Source organism: Phaseolus vulgaris, chromosome 1 (genome assembly GCF_051622355.1).
Source record: "Phaseolus vulgaris cultivar YP4 chromosome 1, ASM5162235v1, whole genome shotgun sequence".
NCBI classification, from domain to species: domain Eukaryota; kingdom Viridiplantae; phylum Streptophyta; class Magnoliopsida; order Fabales; family Fabaceae; genus Phaseolus; species Phaseolus vulgaris.
In genome coordinates, this window is record NC_143498.1 from 34,868,470 (window position 1) to 34,887,553 (window position 19,084).

General features: G+C 34.5%; 1 protein-coding gene across 2 annotated transcripts; it reads right to left on the reverse strand.

Moving 5' to 3' along the window:
* Positions 1-11,379: 11,379 nt before the first annotated feature.
* On the reverse strand, positions 11,380-14,822 carry LOC137816145 (ALA-interacting subunit 3). Of its 2 annotated transcripts, XM_068619230.2 has the most exons (9): positions 14,767-14,822; positions 14,515-14,592; positions 13,974-14,032; positions 13,806-13,880; positions 13,598-13,714; positions 13,389-13,459; positions 12,716-13,025; positions 12,144-12,433; positions 11,425-11,635 (listed from the first exon to the last, which is right to left on the reverse strand). In XM_068619230.2, exons 2-9 carry the CDS (start codon positions 14,585-14,587, stop codon positions 11,578-11,580), a joined length of 1,053 nt encoding a protein of 350 aa, XP_068475331.1. In that variant the 5' UTR covers positions 14,588-14,592; positions 14,767-14,822; the 3' UTR covers positions 11,425-11,577. The 2 variants fall into 2 exon arrangements, with proteins under 2 accessions (XP_068475330.1, XP_068475331.1); XM_068619229.2 differs by lacking the exon at positions 14,767-14,822 and having other exon boundaries at positions 11,380-11,635; positions 14,515-14,735.
* Positions 14,823-19,084: the final 4,262 nt, after the last annotated feature.

The following is a 19,084-nucleotide window of genomic DNA, read 5'->3' on the forward strand; positions in this document are numbered from 1 at the left end:
TAAGTTAATATCCAGTGGGGATTTTCCTAAGGTTTTCACTCTTAAATTCCTAAAATCTCAATCTAAGTAAAGTGTCACACCATAAAATGAACAATCCTAAAATCAACTCACATCATGTGGTTATCAGAGCTTAGGTTCTTAAGATTATTTTGATTTGAGTTGATTGCCACTTTACATTCTTTACATTCAAGCACCTTTAATTTCTTGTCTTTAAATTCAAGTAACTTTAATTTTTTTCTTTACATTCTTGCAATTTAAATTTTCAGCCATTTACTTTCTTGCAATTTTCATTCAGCCATTTTATTTTCAATAGCTTTGTTTCTCTTTTGGATTGTTATTTTGTGTCATATTGTGTTTTCGCCTTTTGCTTTGAGTCATATGTTCATTAGTGTTCTAGGAGTCCTTACTTTGCTTTTAATTTTGAAAGTTTGAGAAGCAATTGGAAACTTGTTTTAGTAGAAGTAGATTTAAAGTTCCAAACAAAAAGATTTCAAGTGTTCAATTATATTGAATCCTAAAATTTTTGTGAAAATTAGAGTTATTGGAAATTATGCATGATTAAAATTATGGACATTTCATTTCCATAATTCAAAAACTAGTATAAAAAAAAGTGAAAACGCAAATTTGTGGTATCAATTACCAAAGAAAAACATTTTCCAAATTTGGATTCAACTTGATTGGCAAATTGATTTCAACCATTGTGGAATTTTTTATCCTTTTGTTTTAGCAATTTCTAAAGAAAAAGTTTCATTGTTAAAAGTTTAGTAAGTATCTTTGAGTTCTTTTTGTGTGCCTTTTCTTGCTTGTCTTCCTTTTCAAGTTTTGTCATAATCTCTTTTCTCAAAATTGGTTTAGCTTTTCTTGATTGTCTTTTCAAATCTCTAAGTTTTGTTGTGGTTCTTTGAGATCAAGTGTGTTTGGCTTTGTCATCTTTCACTTGAGAAGTTTTTTCAACACCAAGATAGACCTTTTTGAGAGGATCAAATTTTTCTTTGAGTGCTTTGAGTGATCTCTCATAAGTGGCGCAGACTTGAGAGTGTTTTGCTTACTAACTTCTATTTCTCTAATTGTTTGTCACTTAAAAATATCTAACTTACTATGTGATTGTTTTATTTAATCTGTGATGATCATGTATTTACACGAGAGCAGATGATGTTACAGGTGATAGAGCTCCTCAGTGAGAAGCTGAATGATGAAAATATTTTATTTCCTTTTGAATATTTGTTTTAATTTTATGTAAATATTTAAAATCTCATAAAGAGAGATATGTTTCAAAACATTTTAAGAAAGAGTTGTAGACATATTTGTATTATGTTTATATATTTATTTTAATATTTTATACAAATTATAGTTATTAGATGTGAAAAAATATAGGGATGTTACAATTTTAATTGATTTTATTTTTAAACCATCTTTTAAAATTTGTGTTAATTTTGAATTCAATTGATTAGTGTATATGTAAAGAATGAATGAAGTTATTTTTTATATTGCAAATTTTAGAAATTTTTTATAGTGATTCTAGCACTACTATAAAAAAAATCATTAAATAGATAAAATAATTAATTATTTTATTGATTAAATTAGTAACATTTTATAAACTTTTAAATTGTTGATATTTAAAATAATTTATATTATTAATAAAAAAATATAAATTAATTTTTAAATCCATATATAATAAATTATCAACTTTAGAATCTAAAATAATTAGTAGTCAAAATCGTAATTAAATATCAATTTAAAAATTAATTTAATTTTTTATTAATAATGAAAACTATTTTAAATAATAATAATTTTTTAATTTATAAATAATATATAAATTAGTTAATATAATAATTTTAATTATATTTATTTTTAAAATTATTTTTTATTTAATAATTTTGTTTAGTATAACAAGTTATACATGTAAGTAACTTGAGTGATGGCGGATGGAGAAGGAGGAAGTTGGACGATAGTAAAAGGATAATGTGTCTTACTTTATGTTATTTATTACTTAATGCATCTTTATAGAAATTATATGAGGTGAATATAACTAATTAGACCATCTTTTAGATAGCTTGAAGACTTAAAATTTGATAGATTGTTTTCTTCCCTTATCATACACGATGAATGTTAGTTGATAATTGATAAAAAAAATTAATATTATTTCTTATGATTAAAATAGTGATGAATAAAAATTTTCAATATTGAACTAAACACTTAAGCCCTATACTAGAGTATGAGAGTAGATTGTCCAAATTCAATATTCATTCATAATTATTTTTTTAGTTTTAAACCTATAAAATCTATTTTTATAATATTAAAAACTAAAATAAGATTTTCCTATTATATATCATTTGTTGTCGTTTAGGGTTTGGCCTAGAAAACTATTGAGAGAATTCTTCTTTCTCCTTCTATCGGTCAGTTGTATTGTCCTTTAGCTTTCCTTACAAACTTTTCGCTTTTTCTTCCTAGTCTCGACTCTCGTTCTTCTCGTAATCCAAACACGGAGAGTACTTGCAGAAGACACTCTGACGCTCAAGTTAGGAAAGATATTTGGCACTCGGTTCTCAGAGCAGTGTATATGATGATGTACCTGATTCTTGGAATATGTGCTATTTATATTATTTTAGTAAGCCTACCTTATTAGGCCGAATTAGGGAGTTGAGTCATGCTTAGGGACATATTACCTAACTTTTAGTCATGGGTTAGCTTCACTGACCTTGATTGAGCGTAATTGGACTTGTGTTGTCGGTCAATCCTATAGATGTGGTCCTTCACTTAGGTCGGCCCAGTGATGGGGACCCTCACCGGTACATCATTCGTACGACCTTCACCGATACACTTGCCCCAGGGTTGAGGATGATTAATCCAAAGAGTCCTTTGAGAGTGATGTTTTGGTCGGGCTTCTGAATTTGATGTGACGATTGGGCTTCTCAATGCCTAACGCGGCGTCAGGCGGTGCCTACATGCATGACATGACTTGCATTGATGAGGGGTTTTTTAGGGGCCAAACGACGAGGACTGTTGGATCGAAAAGATCTAACGGTTGAGATGGTTGTTGTTGAATCAAGTGTGTTCAAGCTTTGAAGAATCCAAACCCTTTGAAGGATGATGGAAGGCTGGATGTGCTTGTTGTTGCTGAGCTGTCTTTAGATAGGATCTGGGGTAGATTTTATATGTAAATCCACTCTTGATTGAATCCAAAGCTTAAGCACTCTCAAACCTTTTAAAAGAAAAGTGTTTTTCAAACTAAGTGAAAAACAACCTGTTGTTTTGTCGAAACAACCGATTGTTTTATACTTAGGAGTTTTTAGAAAGGTTGAAAACTGTTTTTGATGGTTGACTTGCTGTCAAACCAAAACAACCGATTGGTTCGTGAAAACAACCGATTGTTTGTTTTGGGACCATAACAAAAAACTGTTTGAGCTTTGACTGAGCATTAAATGATTTTATAATTGAATACGCTCCAGTTTTAAATGCTTTGACCAAGATTTGAATGCAATAAATAGTTTGTTCAGATTTTGTAACAAACAACTAAGTCTTAATCAAAGAAAAACAGATTTGAGTTTTTCACTGATTTTGCTTTTGAAGAGTTGAAGTTTTGCTTTGAGATTTCTTGGATCAAAGAGAGTGTGATATAGGATTTTCATCTTGTATTGATTTCAAATCTTTTCTGTAACAAGTGTAATCCTTTGTACCTTTGAAGAAACTCTGTGTGTGTAGCTGAGAAGTGTTGTGTATTCTTAAGGTTGTCAAGATCAGCATTCTTAGTGGTGTTGTGCTGAGCCAAAGGAAGTGTGTTTCTTGAGGGGATCAAAGTCACTTCTTTTGGTGGTGTTGTAAGTAATCTAGGGTTGATTGCTTAGTGGATTCCCCAGTGGTTTCTGGGAAGACTAGATGTAGCTCTTGGTTAAGAGTGAACCAGTATAAACATGTGTGTTCAATCTCTCTATCCTTTGAACTCTTTAAATTCAGTTTTATATTTGTGAACTGGTATAAACAACCAATTGTTTCTGCGAAACAACCGATTGTTTTTCTGGTGCTGTGCTTATTTGCTTTGTGTTTTTAGCAAACTGAATTCTGATTCAAGTTTTCTTGAAGTGATTTCATTCTAGACTTAAAAGTTTGCGAAAACCCTCTTTAAACCATTCACCTCCCATCTAGTTTAAAGTCATACATTCTAACAGTTGTGACGCTTCGTCTCTTGAGACTCTCAAGGGCTATAAATAGTGGTCCCAAAAGTGCTGAGACTAGGGGTGGCAAAGTGGGGCGGGCCCGCTGAAAAAAACGCAGGGCGGGTTGCTTATTTCAACCCGCTGGCCCGCTTAGGCCCGCCCCGCATAACCCGCATAACTTTAAAATGTATAATTTTTTTTTCTACACCCCCATATTTTCTTCATATAACCTCATATTTTACATTTCGAAATTTTTAATAATTTCTTATTACACATGTTTCATTAATATAATATTATGAGACCATTACCTAATGCATCTAAATAAAAGAAAATCAAAATTTTATTTAAAAAATTATTTTTTTTAATAAATATTTCTTATACGGGCTGGCCCGCAGGCCAACCTTTATATGGGGCGGGTTAGAAAAATCAGCCCACAAATTCTATGCGGGGCAGGCCAACCCAACCCGCTTTTGGCGGATCAAGTGCGGGGCAGGCCAGCCCGCATTGCCACCCCTAGCTGAGACACTGCGCTACTACTCCGACATTTGCTCTGAGACCCGAACGCTCCTCGTCCTCCTAAGCTGTTGTATTTCGGCTTTCATAAGGTTAGTCATATCTTCTTTGTCTCGTCCTACCTCTTCTTCTTCTTCGGCTCCCCCTTTTCCTCGTCCCGTGCATCCTTATTCCTCTTCTTCTTCATCTTCATCTTCTGTTTCTAATTCCTCTACGACCAAGCCTCTATCAGTCGGTGCAATCCAAGTGTTGCACCCGGTGGAGGAGGTGGTTAGGGGGGAAGATCCGGGCGGTGTTGTCGATTGATCGAACTCCCTTGAGCAAGTCATCTCCCCCCCGAAGATTGACTGGGTAGATCCTGAGGTAACTAGGATCACCTCTACCTTTACGACCGAGACCTGTGTCGCAAATTTTTTGGAGAGGGTCCCGATTTTGAAGGCAAATGCTAGCCTTAGCTTCTTAGGTTTGAGTCGTGCTTACTGACCGAGACCATATGTTTAGGTCGGTCTCCCACTGAGTCACCCTTCTTTTACATGTACTCTTGCCTGTTTTTAGACTTACACATTTCTTTGCCTTTTGATAACTCCACAGTGGGCATCCTTAAGGCGCTTAACGTGGCTCCTACTAAGCTCCATCCAAACACTTGGGCGTCCATCCAGGCCTTCCGCCTGATATGTGACATTCTTCGTTTGTATCCTACCCCTTCCTACTTTTTAAGTTATTACACCTCCCACCCAGTGGAACCTGTTCTGTAGCATTTATTGATCAATCAGTTGGGTAATGTTCTCTTTAACTCCTACACCACTTCGTACAAAAAGTTTAAAGAAATATTTTTCAATGTTTTCATCCGACCGGAAGCCACGCCATATTTCTTTTGATGAAGTTGGTCGGTCGAGGTTTCCTATGTCTTAGATTAGGAAGCCTCAGAAGTTTAAGGAGTGGCCTCGTCCGACCATGGGTGTCGAGGAGTTAGAGATTCCTTCTTTCTTCGATAAGCTATTGAGGAAACTCCCTACACGAAAGCTGATTGTCGTGTACGCGAAATCATCCCACTGGGCAGTCTTTAAGGGTATGATGGTTTCCTCTAGTCTCGGTCGGTTGCCTTGTTTTTAACTAACATTTTACTTCTTATTGTTGCAGAAATCATGAACCAAGACGCTTCTCAGTCAAAGGGCTTGCTTGACGCCTTTAAGGAAAGGGCCGCCCAACGGAAGGGCAGACCGAGTATTGAGGCCCTGGTTGTCGGGAAGGGATCGTCCGGTGGTGTTGGCCCCTCTAGGAAAAGCAAGAATAGGCCGAAGGAGGGGGGGGGGGAGGGGTTAACATAGCTACGACCACCCGCTCCCCTGGGTTAATGCCAATACCACCTCCTTCGCGCTGGACGCTGATCGACGTTGACTCTCCACCAACGGACGACTTCAATCGGTCAATCCCCCTTCTTGCGACCGAGCGTACATTGGAGGTATCCATGTCACCCCTGTCGGTGTTGGGGGGTAACTTACAATTTGCAAGGGGGGGTCAAGATTGGTCTGCCCGAGCCGACGCGAGAGCTCATCCAGGCGTCCCCTCGAAAGACTTGCTCCAAGGCAGCATCTAGATAATGTGTCGAGCGCTCGTCCTTGCCCACGTGGGTTTCGAGGATTTGGGTCACCACGCGGAGGATATCTCTCGGCTCGAGCACGAGCTTTCAGAGGCTTCAGGAAACTTAAAGTAGTCTCGCGTGGCTAACACTAAGTACGCGGAGAGGCTTGCTCAGGAAGTCGCTGAGCAGGAGATCGCCGAAGGTTGAGCGGCTGAGCTCGAGTGGTGAGTTCTGGAGATTATGACCGAGAATGTACAAATGAAGAAGGCCATGGCAGAGTTGGATAAGAATTTTGACGACACTTTGGAGTTGCTTAACCAAAGTTTTTTCCAGGTCGTCTACTAGGCCCATGTCCTCTACAATAGCCCACCACTGTTTGGTGACTTCGACCCCGAAAATGAAGTGTTTGAGGTTCGGATCTTGCCGAGGGCTGAGGTAAGGGCTTTGGAGAGCGCAACGCAACCTGCTTCGACTGAAGGTACTGAAGGCGCAACCAGTAAGTCTTAGGCTTTAGTTTTTTTGCTTCCTTCGGCCAGGATGTGGCCCTTTATCACTTTACCTTCGAGGTTGGGGTGTGGCCTTCTCCTTGCGTACTTCATATATGGAACGGTCGTTTTCTTCTATATAATAGTTTAATTTGAACACATGAATTGAACAAGTTAAGTTCCTCGGTTGAGATAACAAAGAAAATTTAACAAGTTAAGTAATCAACTTGATTGTGTTTGTAGTGCGAGGAATGGAAGTGTGAGTATTTTAGGGAGTGAATGTGTGGAGATTTAAGGGAGTGAATGTGTGAGAATTTGAAATGAAAGTGTGAAGAAAGTGAGTGTGTTTGCAATGGGGTAAGTTAGAGTGGATTTGTGAGGAAGGTTTATTCAAGTTTGTGAGTGATGTGATGATTGTGAGGATATTTTTATTTTGTTTACAGGTGTAAAATGTAAGATTACAAATTTATTTTTGTCTGTAAAAAAAGTAGAATAAATGCAACTCTTGGTTAAGAGTGAACCAATATAATTCTTTTGTGTGATTTCTCTCTTTCCTACTTTGATATGATATAATTTGTTTCCAGTGTTTTGCACATAAAAAGATCAATTATTTTTAAAATCAACAGGCTTAAATTTTGGTTATATAATTGTTAATCTTTTGATAACTAGTTTAATAGATTAATTGATTGGTTGATTCAATTGAAGTTTTCAATCTAACACCAATATTTGCAAAATCTTACGAAAACAATTCACCCCTCTTATTTCAAGCCACATATTCTAACACAAGTTATATATTGTGAAAGCTATGTGTATACTTCATCTACTTAACTCATCTATGTTGTTTGGTCTCTTCCTGACACTTGAGTGTGTCTTACATTTTTATCTTTGTCTTGTACTTCACTTGTCTAGCACTTCACAGTTAGCTCCACATTTGTTGGTTCTCAATACCCAATACATTCATCTATATAGCTTGGAATGCTATTAAAACATGTATATCTCATAAAATCCACCAACTTCATACTCACACTATATATCATCAACTTAGTAGTAGTACCTTCCTGCTAACTACTAATTTTTCACATTATATCGTCAATAACTCCTCTCAATCAATCATATTTTTTTTCTTCATATAATTTCGTTTAAATGAATAAATCAGTGAAATAATATATAAATCATTGAATTTTTTAATATACAATATATATACTTCAACGATAATTTTAAGTAGTGAAATTGGATGTAGGTTAATAAAAAAATATCACTTGAGCAATATTCTTTAGTAGAATAGATAATTGGTACTAACTTGTTCTCACTGAAACGATTAGTCACAAATTAAGTGACTCTTAGACACTTAAGTGACATTTTTTCAAGATGAGCGATAATTGATATGACTTATTTCTTGCTTAAACTCTAATCACTATTTGAGCTACATTTGTACACTTGAGCGAGAAAGTGTCTAAATAAAAATTCAATTCTTGCAACCTCTATATTGCTTTAGTGACTAAATTGTTGCTTGATATATATATATATATATAAACAATCTAAAAAATAGTTACAAATGATTTAAACTCAACATCCTCATTTTATTTGTACCGACCAGTCCTCGGACGTCGTTGACCGCCAGTGTCTCGCAAGGCACGTGAGCCAAGGTGTCGAAGAGTGGTCAGACGTCGATCACCAGAACGTGTTGATGTGTCCTCGATAACAGAGTGAAGGCGATGTGATATCGGACATCGGTGACTCAAACAGTAGAGCTGAGCCACGTGAGGTGGATCCCAGACCATACACCAGTTATCAGTAGGGAGAAGCCTAGATCACGAGGGGTCCATGCATGTGGTGTGAATGACGCGTTCAAGCATAACACAAGTAAAGAGCCCCTGGAAGAGCTAAGGCCCATTAGGGTTACATTCCAGGGGTGAGGTGCATGCATGACACGTGAACAACTAGGGCACTCCCAGAACGGATTGCCCCAGAGATTAGGTGCACAAGTTGGTACCCAGGTGGTCATCCCATCAGAGGTTGCACTCTAGTAAGGGAGCCTTACGCGCTAGATTACCCTAAGAGTGGGTGATAGCGGCACTAAGGCACACCCTCAGTAATCGTAATTGCGGTTAGCAGAAACAGCGGAAACCCTAGAGTATATAAAGGGTAGTATCAAACCTAATAAGGTACGCATTATTTACGCGAATACACACACAGATTACACAAAGCTTTTTACAGCTAAGTTTTGGTGTTTCCTAGCCCAGTACTGACTTGAGCGTCAGAGTGCAAACGACCTCTAGGGCGCCCTTTGTCTTTGTGATTTTAGGTATTTGATCACAGAAAAGCACGAACGAAAGGCAGAGAGAATTGGACGTGTGATCGTCGTAGATGTACGAAGATAATCGAGTCAACTGGCAGAAACATTAATCTATTTCCATATCAATTCTACTTAAAAATCAAACTTATATAGATCTAATTAGTCTCAAGTTCTCAAAATGATCTAAAACATGGAAATAAAATAAAAATAATTTTTTTTACTCCAATATCCCACACTTAAAACAATTTAAAAACTACACATACACATTTATTGTCACTACAAACATTCAATTCACACCTTAAAATAACATTTCAATTTTATTCCCAACACATTATAATTCACTAGGACATGTTTAAATTAAAAAAATTTAATCATTCTAATTTCTAATCCATACCTACAATTCAACAATTTTTCAACACTAGAAACATTTAAATTCGATTTATATCTAACCCTCCTACTAATTTCATCTTTAATCTCATAACCTATTTCAAAATTATTGTTAACTTCTCTTAGGTGAAAACATGTTGCTCTTTAAAGAATCTACTCCTATAAATAAAACAAACTGAGGATGTTTGGAAATATTGTAGTCTAGTCCCAAAAAGTCTAAACCTAACAAACAATCAAACAAACATTTCAACACAAATTCTCACTAGAAGAAATTCGTCCTTTCTAATTGGATCATATATACAACCACTTAAAGAATACAAACAAGTAAAAACAGTAAAGATGAGAACTTAAAATCCTAAGAGAACAAAAAAAATTATCTGTAGAAAAAATCTATTTACTTGAAATAGACATACTTTCGTCTATCTCTTAGTTTTTTGGTTCACAAAAAGGAAGAAAATCATCAAGAAAATCTAAAGGTAAAGTAAGTTACAGAAAAGTAAAGAATTTGAAATTTCAGAGAGATAATGTTTTTTTAAGAAAATAAAAATGATTATTTAATTTAATTTTATAGTTTTTAGAATTTAATTTAGCATACAATCATTATTTTTCATCACTTTAAACTCTCTTCTTTAATACTTATAAAAATAGTTTTTGACAATCTAGTTATTTTGTTGAATTAGTTCACATTGGGATAGAAATTAGAATTCGTTTTTATAGGATTTTACGTTTCCAAATTGGGATTTACGTGTGAAATGATGGGAATGGGAAGAGTAGAAGAAACAGAACACCTAATGTTCCAGTTTTTCACATCATTAGGCTATTATTCATTAATGTAACTATTTTGTATTTTCTTTTGCAAATTTTACTTGAATGTATACTTGTTTTGTATCTAACAAAATTATACCCGAGAGCTGTAAAAAAAAGTGTACTTGAAAGTGAAATAAGTTATAGGAAAATATTCTTGGTTAAATATATTTTTTTGTCTATTTTTTTATATCAAAATTAATTTTTATTTTTAATTTAAATTTATAAAATTAATTTTTTTAATCTAAATTTTACATCTTTTAAATATTTATAATAATAAAAATTTAAATAAATAATTACTAATTGACAAACATATTTTTAATTAAAAATATAAATTAAGATATTAAAATATTTCATACTCATTTATATTTAATATAGATATTATAATATTATAATACCACCCACAAATTAAAAAAAAATTGTTAATTAAGTAAAAAAAGTTATAAAAGAGAGACAAAACATATTTAACTCATATTATCTATTGTATTTAATTAAAATTTATTAAAAATCACAAATTTTTTTTAAATTTCACTTTATATTTAATGAATTTCATTCCATACCCACAGAGAGCGAAACTAAAAACTACAGATTACATATTAGAATAATAAATAGCAGCGGAAGGATTTGAGATATAACCAGATGCTTTAGACATAAAAGTTTCAGATGTATAACTCTTTAGGAGTTGAATTTTGACGTTTTGGTCCAATTTCCTCTGACAACAAAAAATCATAAAATAATAATTTTCTATTTATAAATTTTTTAATTTTAATGTTTTTGAACTACTTTTTGAGATTAGAAAAAGTTAAATACAGGATATAAATCACTAAAAAAAGTCAACTTTTTCTTAGCTTTTATAATATAGACTTAAATTAGGTGATACTATACATAACATTTTGAAATGTTAATATAAAACTCCTTGTAGTACGTGTTACATGCTAATCCAAAATAAATATAAAACATTAGCATATTTGATTTTCGTCTCACTTACTGTTTTTAAAACAATTTCTCACTACTGAGCAATTAATTTTTCACTCAACATCTACGAATTTTTAAAAACTATTTTTAAATACCTGTTTTAGAAAAGAAAAGAAAAAACAGAACCTAAAGTAATCCTCAAGATGTAATTATAAGAGAGAAACAAATTTTAGAGAAAACTTTAAAACAGTAAACAAATATGGTACGAGTAATCCTCACAATGATATACTTATATCTGGCCCATATAATAATAGTGAGGAAATTCTGTGACAGTATGAAGAATAAATGTTGACAAACTCATTCCAAAATACAAGCCTAGCCTTGTGACAAATCCTTTTATTGAGATATGAGAAGTAATGAAACTCAAATGGTAAAAGCCAATCATCTTAGAATTCCAGGATTTCTGTTCCAAGACAAGAATGATGGATCTCCAAGAGGTCTGCATATACAACAACATAGCAATGTCAATAATCTATTTGGCTCAATTGCCAAATTTTGCTTAAACAGTTCAAGATAAACAGATGCTGAGAAAGATTTAAATCATGTAACCAATAAGAAAACAAAACTATCAATTTATTTTTTGAAATACTACCCTCTTCTAAATTAATTCTTAAACAAATGAAACTGTATAAAAGTCCTTGAGTATAAGAAATCAAGCTATACAATCCCTCTGAAAAATTCTTCAAATTAGTCTATTTGGTAAAATATATCAACATGAGAGTAAATTCATGAAGATTCAATAGTTTAGGGATTACTTACATAATTACATTTGTTCAAGAACTGTTTGGAAGAGGGAGTGTTACTTTAGAGAGTAAATTGATGATTTATTGATAGAAAAAAACCATTATGAAGAAAAAATCATGGTGTGTTTTGTTAATGTTTTACCCATAAAATTAACAGAAGTATATATGAAGTAAAGGAGAGGAGAATATGCAGTGCTTCCTCACCTTGGTTGCATCACATATAGAAGTAGGAAACCTACAGCCAATAACAGGGAAATCCCACCAATGAGAATATATGCCAACCCCAAGAAGTGGTTTCTTCCACCTACCCAAGCTGTGGTTGAAAGAACTATGCTCTTTCTGGCTCCAAACTCGTATGTATTATAATTGTTCTGTATTACAAGCATTACTTCTTCATTATCTTCTATGTCAGTCTCAATCTTTCCGTATAGTTTTCTGAAAGTAGGTAGTGCTGCTGTTCGCATCCAAACTATGAGATCCTCTTGTTCACTCAACTGGTACATGCCATGAAGACAAAGATTCAATTCTCAAAATGTCAAAAAGTAGAAGAATTACAGTGTACTTTTGTTTCATTTTTTCCCTTTTAATCTACAAAATTACCACCTTGGTTTCCTGTTGTTAAATATCTGTTATAGAAACATTCAAAACAACTTTTATTCTGTTTTCTTAGTTTCCTATACTAATATTTGAAATCAGGAAACAAGTTGAGAATAAGCCAAAAGAAAGAAGCGTAATTTTCTCACAAAAGATGAACATAAATACAAAAATATGCTTACAGGTATGCTCTCGTTAAGTCTAGCACCCCCTATCAAACCTCCAACTTGAAAATTCTTTGGATAAACATCAGACCCGAATTTCCCATCTTGGTCACTCTTCCATGCTATATCCTTTTTGTTAATCACCAAATCCTTGTTGTTGCTTGAAAGTTTGTACGTGTCATTAAACATACTCCACGCAATAAGGCCACAAGGAACAATTGGTTTATGACCCATGTCATTTGGTGTATAATCTTCGGGACTACACGAGCCAACATCATTTTCAGATGCTTTACTCCTTAGTTGTTTATCATCTCTACTTTTAACGTATCTGAAAATATCATCCAAAATCCAAGTAAGGAGGACCATTTCAACATTCATCGTAGAATCAATTGTTTCTCTCTCATATGAGTGAGTTTTATACAACATGAGAGTGTAAAGAAAGCACAAATAAAAGTCAGTGAAAACCAAGAAGTTCTCAAGATAGATGTGTTCAATCCTGATATGAAGGATTCCACAAAAACCATAAGAGAAAATATAGAGCTAAGCTATCTTTTCAGATTAAGTTAGGTCGATCTAAATTTAAATTTAAGAACACGATTGAAGAGGTCATTCTACTAAAAAGGGAGCCAAAACAAAAGCATTGATGATGTAAAGGAATAAAGGGAAAAAGTTACAGGTTCACTAAGCTTACCGTCGATGGTTTTGGTAAAAATTATCAAGTTGATAATAGACATAAACAGGGGCCTTCATTTTACTCTTAACCTGGAAAATTTGCAGAAATTTGTTTTACAAAAGTTGCTGCCTAAACTACATATGATATCAAAAGTGGAGAAATGAATTCCTCAAAGAAAAAGTAGAACTTTATTTTCAACTATACTGGTGATAAGCAATTGTACTGACTGTCAATTTCTTATTGCAAGTTTTGTTTGCCGTATCATCTTTAATATATGCCACTGCGTCATTTTTGCGATCGGGTGGAAGACATTCCTCATCATATCTGAATGGAACTTCCACCACCTGTATCAAAAAACCAAGTTCAACACACATTCCATTTGAGTACCAAAATTCTATTTGATACTATGCTATACACAAGGAGACAATTTCTTACACTATCAGATGCAAACATTGAAGCAAGACCAACCGGAATGAAGATTAGTCCTATAACCGTAAATATTGAAATGGCCTGGAAAAAAATTAGTGGATAAATATTGAGACAAACACAGTTGTATACTATGATTCTGTTGTAAAACTAAGAGAGTTATGTAGGAAGTTGTACCCAACTAGGTGTTAGAATTGGCTGCCAGGCATGAAGTTCTTGCTGTGAGAATCTAGAATCTATTACAAATACAAAATTTCATGAGTCACATGGCAGATAAATGTTACAGAAGACACATAAACTGCAAAACATAAAATAAAAGAGAGAGAGAGAGAGATCTTGTATACCATTCTAGAAAGAGAAATCAATAGAATTCAATTCAATGTATAATCACCATAATATCATTTGATGAAACAGGGAACACTGTTTATATGACAGTACAATCAATCAACTATGATGGTACAAAATTTCATGTGGATGAAGATGGGAATCAAACATTTTTGGGAAACCTAAATGAACATTTTATCAAACACCCTTTAACCTGTTCAAACCAAAACTTCTATTTTGAAACTACATAATGATCAAACCCTGTGAATTTACATTTTAAAACAATATAAATACAAGAAAATGCCTCATTGTTACGCAAGGACATTTCATAATGAAATTCACCTAAATTCCAAAATCTAAATAAAAAAATTTAGAGAAAAGAAGAAAAATTTACATTTGGGTTTCTTGGCACTCTTGGATTGTCCATCTGCGACGGCCACCGAAGTAGATGAAGGTTCTGCAGACATACCCACTAAATTCAATGTAAACAAATGAATTCAGGAAAATGTGATTGAAAACAACATGCAAAGTGGTGACATCTTTAATATTGATTTCTCTTTCTAGAGGTTTTGGGAAAATAAAAAAAGTTGGTCTTAATTTTTCCTCTCTTCATCCATAATATTTAGGAAAATGCTGTTGTATCTACCTGTTTGTTATGGTTCGAATTTTTGAGGAAGGTGGTGACAGCTTTTTGAATGAGAAACCACCACACATTTTGAGTATATAGTATGCACCACTTTTTTTAATTATTTTCTTATATAATTTGTTTCATTGTGACACTTTATTCTATAAATTGTTGTGCTATGTACAACTTTAATTCCTCTTTTGGTTTAGGATGGTACTGCAATTTTTTTTCAAGTTTGCAACAACTAGTCATCAAATCAATGAATGTATCATCTCTCCTAATTGTCAAATTCTAAAAATGAAGACCATGCAGCTAATAATATGCACACTTATAAAAAGGATCTGCTTTTTATGTTGCCCAAAATTGGAACCTGGTACACTGCTAAAACCCATTTTATATTTATTGAAACCTTGATAAAAAAAATCAATATAACCCTTTAGTTAAAGCCTAAAATTCTCTCCTTCACGTTTCCATAACCCCAGATGCATGCCATGACAATGCACTTTCCTATTGAAGATATCAAGAAATAAAGTAAGGTAATAAATGCTTCATAAATAAATAAATAACATATAATGAAATTTTATTTATTTATTTATAATATTTTAAGAAGTTTTTTATTTGAATAGTTTATGTTATTTGTCCAACTCACTCTAATCTTTTATTATGATTCGATTTAATGATTGCATATTACCATTAATCCGGGATGATGTCTTATTGCTAATATCCTCTAATATTCTCATAGTCCAAATTATACTAACACAAAATTCATTCTCAAATTATGGCCACATATAAGTTAAGTGTGAGATTAAAAAAAAGTAACATACACAAAAGATTACGTATAAAAATGAAAAAAAAAATCGAGAATAAAAGTATTACTAAATTTGTTTACAATGTTGATCGGGTAATTATTGGCTTCTTAGGTAACACGTTTAAGTCGAATATAACATATCGTTTTAGTTGAATATTTAGTACCTAACCTAAAAACCAATTATTGTGTAAGTGGTAGAAAAGGTTTTATAGACAAAAACCAATGTCTGCCACGATTATAATGATGCCGGAGATGCACGAGGATGCCAAAAACCATCTTTTTTTTATTATTAAATAAATTTATTTTTCAATTTTACAAAATCAACTTATAAATTAAAAATTGTATTCACTTATATATTATAAATTAGTTTTATTTTTAGTTGATATGAAATATCTAACACACTTTATCATGTAACATCTTGTGTATGTATAAGACTAGATTCTTTTTATCAATAATAAATAAATAAAATTAAAAGGGATACTTCATTATATTTTAACCGTATACAGACCCAAAACTAATACACCCCTCTCATAGATTAAATAGAATTACACATTCATAAGACTAGATTCTTTTTATCAATAATAAATAAATAAAATTAAAAAGGATACTTCATTATATTCTAACCGTATACAGACCCAAAACTAATACACCCCTCTCATAGATTAAATAGAATTACACATTCAGTAACTTCTAACAGCTAAACCAATAACATAACCACTCCAAAAACAGCAGCAAGGGTGTTTAAACAAAAGTATAACAACATAAAAACTATCCTACCACCATCCATCCTTATTTGGTAAGGAAAGGCATAGCCTAAGAAGATACTAAAGAAAAAACAGCCACAAGAGGCACCAAACCCACCAGCCCTGCAGACTAACAGCTTAACCACATTGCCACCAGGGCTCCCCTTTACCGCATCAAAGCACCGCACCATATAACTCCAGAACAAAGAGTTTCGCAGCAATGATGCCTTAGAACAACCTGCAGAGACCAGAATTCATGTTTGTTGGGATGACACCTTTACCATCATAACTTCATCATATAAGTTTTACAGCCGAGAGGTCAGAGGAATTAAATACTACGGAAATTAAACATATGCATAACTCAATGAGGGAACTAGTGAATAGGCAAAGGAACAATAAGACATCATGGTGGCCTTTTGCATTTAACTCCAACTCCTCCAAGACCATCAACAACCAACTCCAGCACTCTAAACTTATACCATATAGACCCTGACCGTTCACATCCAAGGCCCTGTGTTCCAAGCAATATTCCTCTCCATATCAACAAACATTTTAGGAGTATAATACAATCTCCTTTCCATTGCAATGATGGAGGACCAGCATAACATAAACAGCATAAGAGATGCCTACATAACGCCCAGAACCTGCTGTCAATCCACTTTCATGGCCACCACACTTCCTTTACACATAACACCCTTCAAGTGCTTCCTACATAACTATGTACCACCATCGTGCACTAGTGGCTAAACTCCTTCCTCATACACCCAATCTCTTTACCATCTCCATGTGGCCCTAATAACAACCGTACGGGTTCCAGTAAATGGAACCTATGGGAACAGAGAGAAGCCTGCTATCTTAGTAAAAGTACCTTGAACAGATAGAACCTGAACCAAGGCTCGAGCTCGTGCCAACCCCACTACTATTTTCTCCACACCAGGAAAATTCTAATGTTGCTCCATCTAAGACTGCTCCTAAACCAAAAACTGGCTCTCTAACTCACAGGTATTCTCCAGCACCAACAACCTCTTCTACCCAGCCAAACACCTCCAGTCTATGGCTTGCACCCAACACTTCCATCACTCCCAACCAAAACACCCAAACACTTCACAAAAAACCTGCTTACAAGCAGTATTTGTACCCGGAACGAGTAGCAATGTGTTGTATGAACTGAAGGTTACGAAGAACCTCTATGACACCCTGCCCTCCCTTTTCCTTATTGTTCCTAACTCATAGCACATATTTGGGCATCCTCTCACAAATCCAGCCTTCATCCTTGGACTTTATCTACAGGTGCCAAAGGGTCCTACTCTTCCACCATCTTCCTGTATTGCTTGTAAACAGCTACTTGTAGCTATTGATACAGGGCCATGGGTTCAACACCCAATCTGAAAACGAGTAATAGAAGTTATGTCCCTTATGCTTTAACCACAACAAACGATTTAAGTTGGGCCTAATGTAACACCTCTTCCTCATCCACTACACCTTCATTGAACACAACTGAATTTCTATGCTCCCACAAACATCGAACTATAGCTGTCCACACCCCTTTCCAGACCAAATTTTGTTTACAGCTACCATGTATCAGATAAAAGCTCTCAAAATGGGTCGCGATATCATTATGTTGGACGAACAAAATTCCAATCCATCTAAAACACAGAGTCCATGCCCGCCATGCGTGTTTACATTCCAGGAAAAGGTGTTGGCATGACTCCTCCTCGGACTCACAAAAGCACACACAGTGGAGTTCAACAACACCCCTCTCCTGCTCAAACACATTCTTGTTGGAATTCTGCCCAGCAGCACCCTCCAGGCTGTAAGCAATACATTAGGGAACGTCTTCACCTTCCAGAGGTACTTGAACACCTCTTTTTGGGGGGGGCCCCTCTCAGACTTGGCTAAACACTCATATGTTGATCTCACCGAGAAACACCCAGATTCGTCACTTCTCCACACCTGGGTATCCTTCACATCCTTCCTAACAATGACCCTAGAAATGTGGTTACCGAGCTCAGATACCAACAAGGTCTTCCACTCAAATCTACTTCTCCTCCAGGTTAAGGTCCACCTCCACACCGAATCGTCCCACACTCCTACATCATCCACCTTCTGGCCTTGATTCAACGATAGCGAGAACAATCTTGGGAACAAGGTTTTCAGGTTAGAGTTTCCAACCCATACATTGATATGATTCCAATAGCAAGATATAGATGATTCTTTGACATTTTATGGAATCAACTTGAGTTGGAGATTGAATAGGCACTCTTATAGAAATGGATCAATGTTTTATGTTTCAAGAACTCACCAAAACTTGCACCAAACACCAAACACCAAAGCTCACATGGAAGTTCCATTTCTTGTCAATTGAACCGATTAAAATGCTTAAGAATGCAAATGAACCGATTAAATTGCCTTAAAATTGAAATGAACCGAACAAATCAATAGAAAAGGAAGAAGAACCGAATAAAACTCAACAAGGAAGAAGATGAACCGAACAACAAGTGAAAAAAAGGCAAAGCACCGAATAGAATTGCAAGAAAAGGCCTAAGACATGTTTTATGAATTCAAATGGACATGGAAATGGAAGAAATAGATGGAGAAGAAAGAAGACTTATGTGGTTGTAGTTCTTGGTTGATGAACATGCCACTTGAAGTGTGAAAGCTCCAAGATAAGTGTGAATTGCCGCCACTTGAGGGAACCAAGGCTCTCAAGATGAGACTAGGAAGAGGAGAAGGCAAGTTCTCACTACACTCAATCACCAATTTGGGAGAGTTTTGTTACTTCAAACAT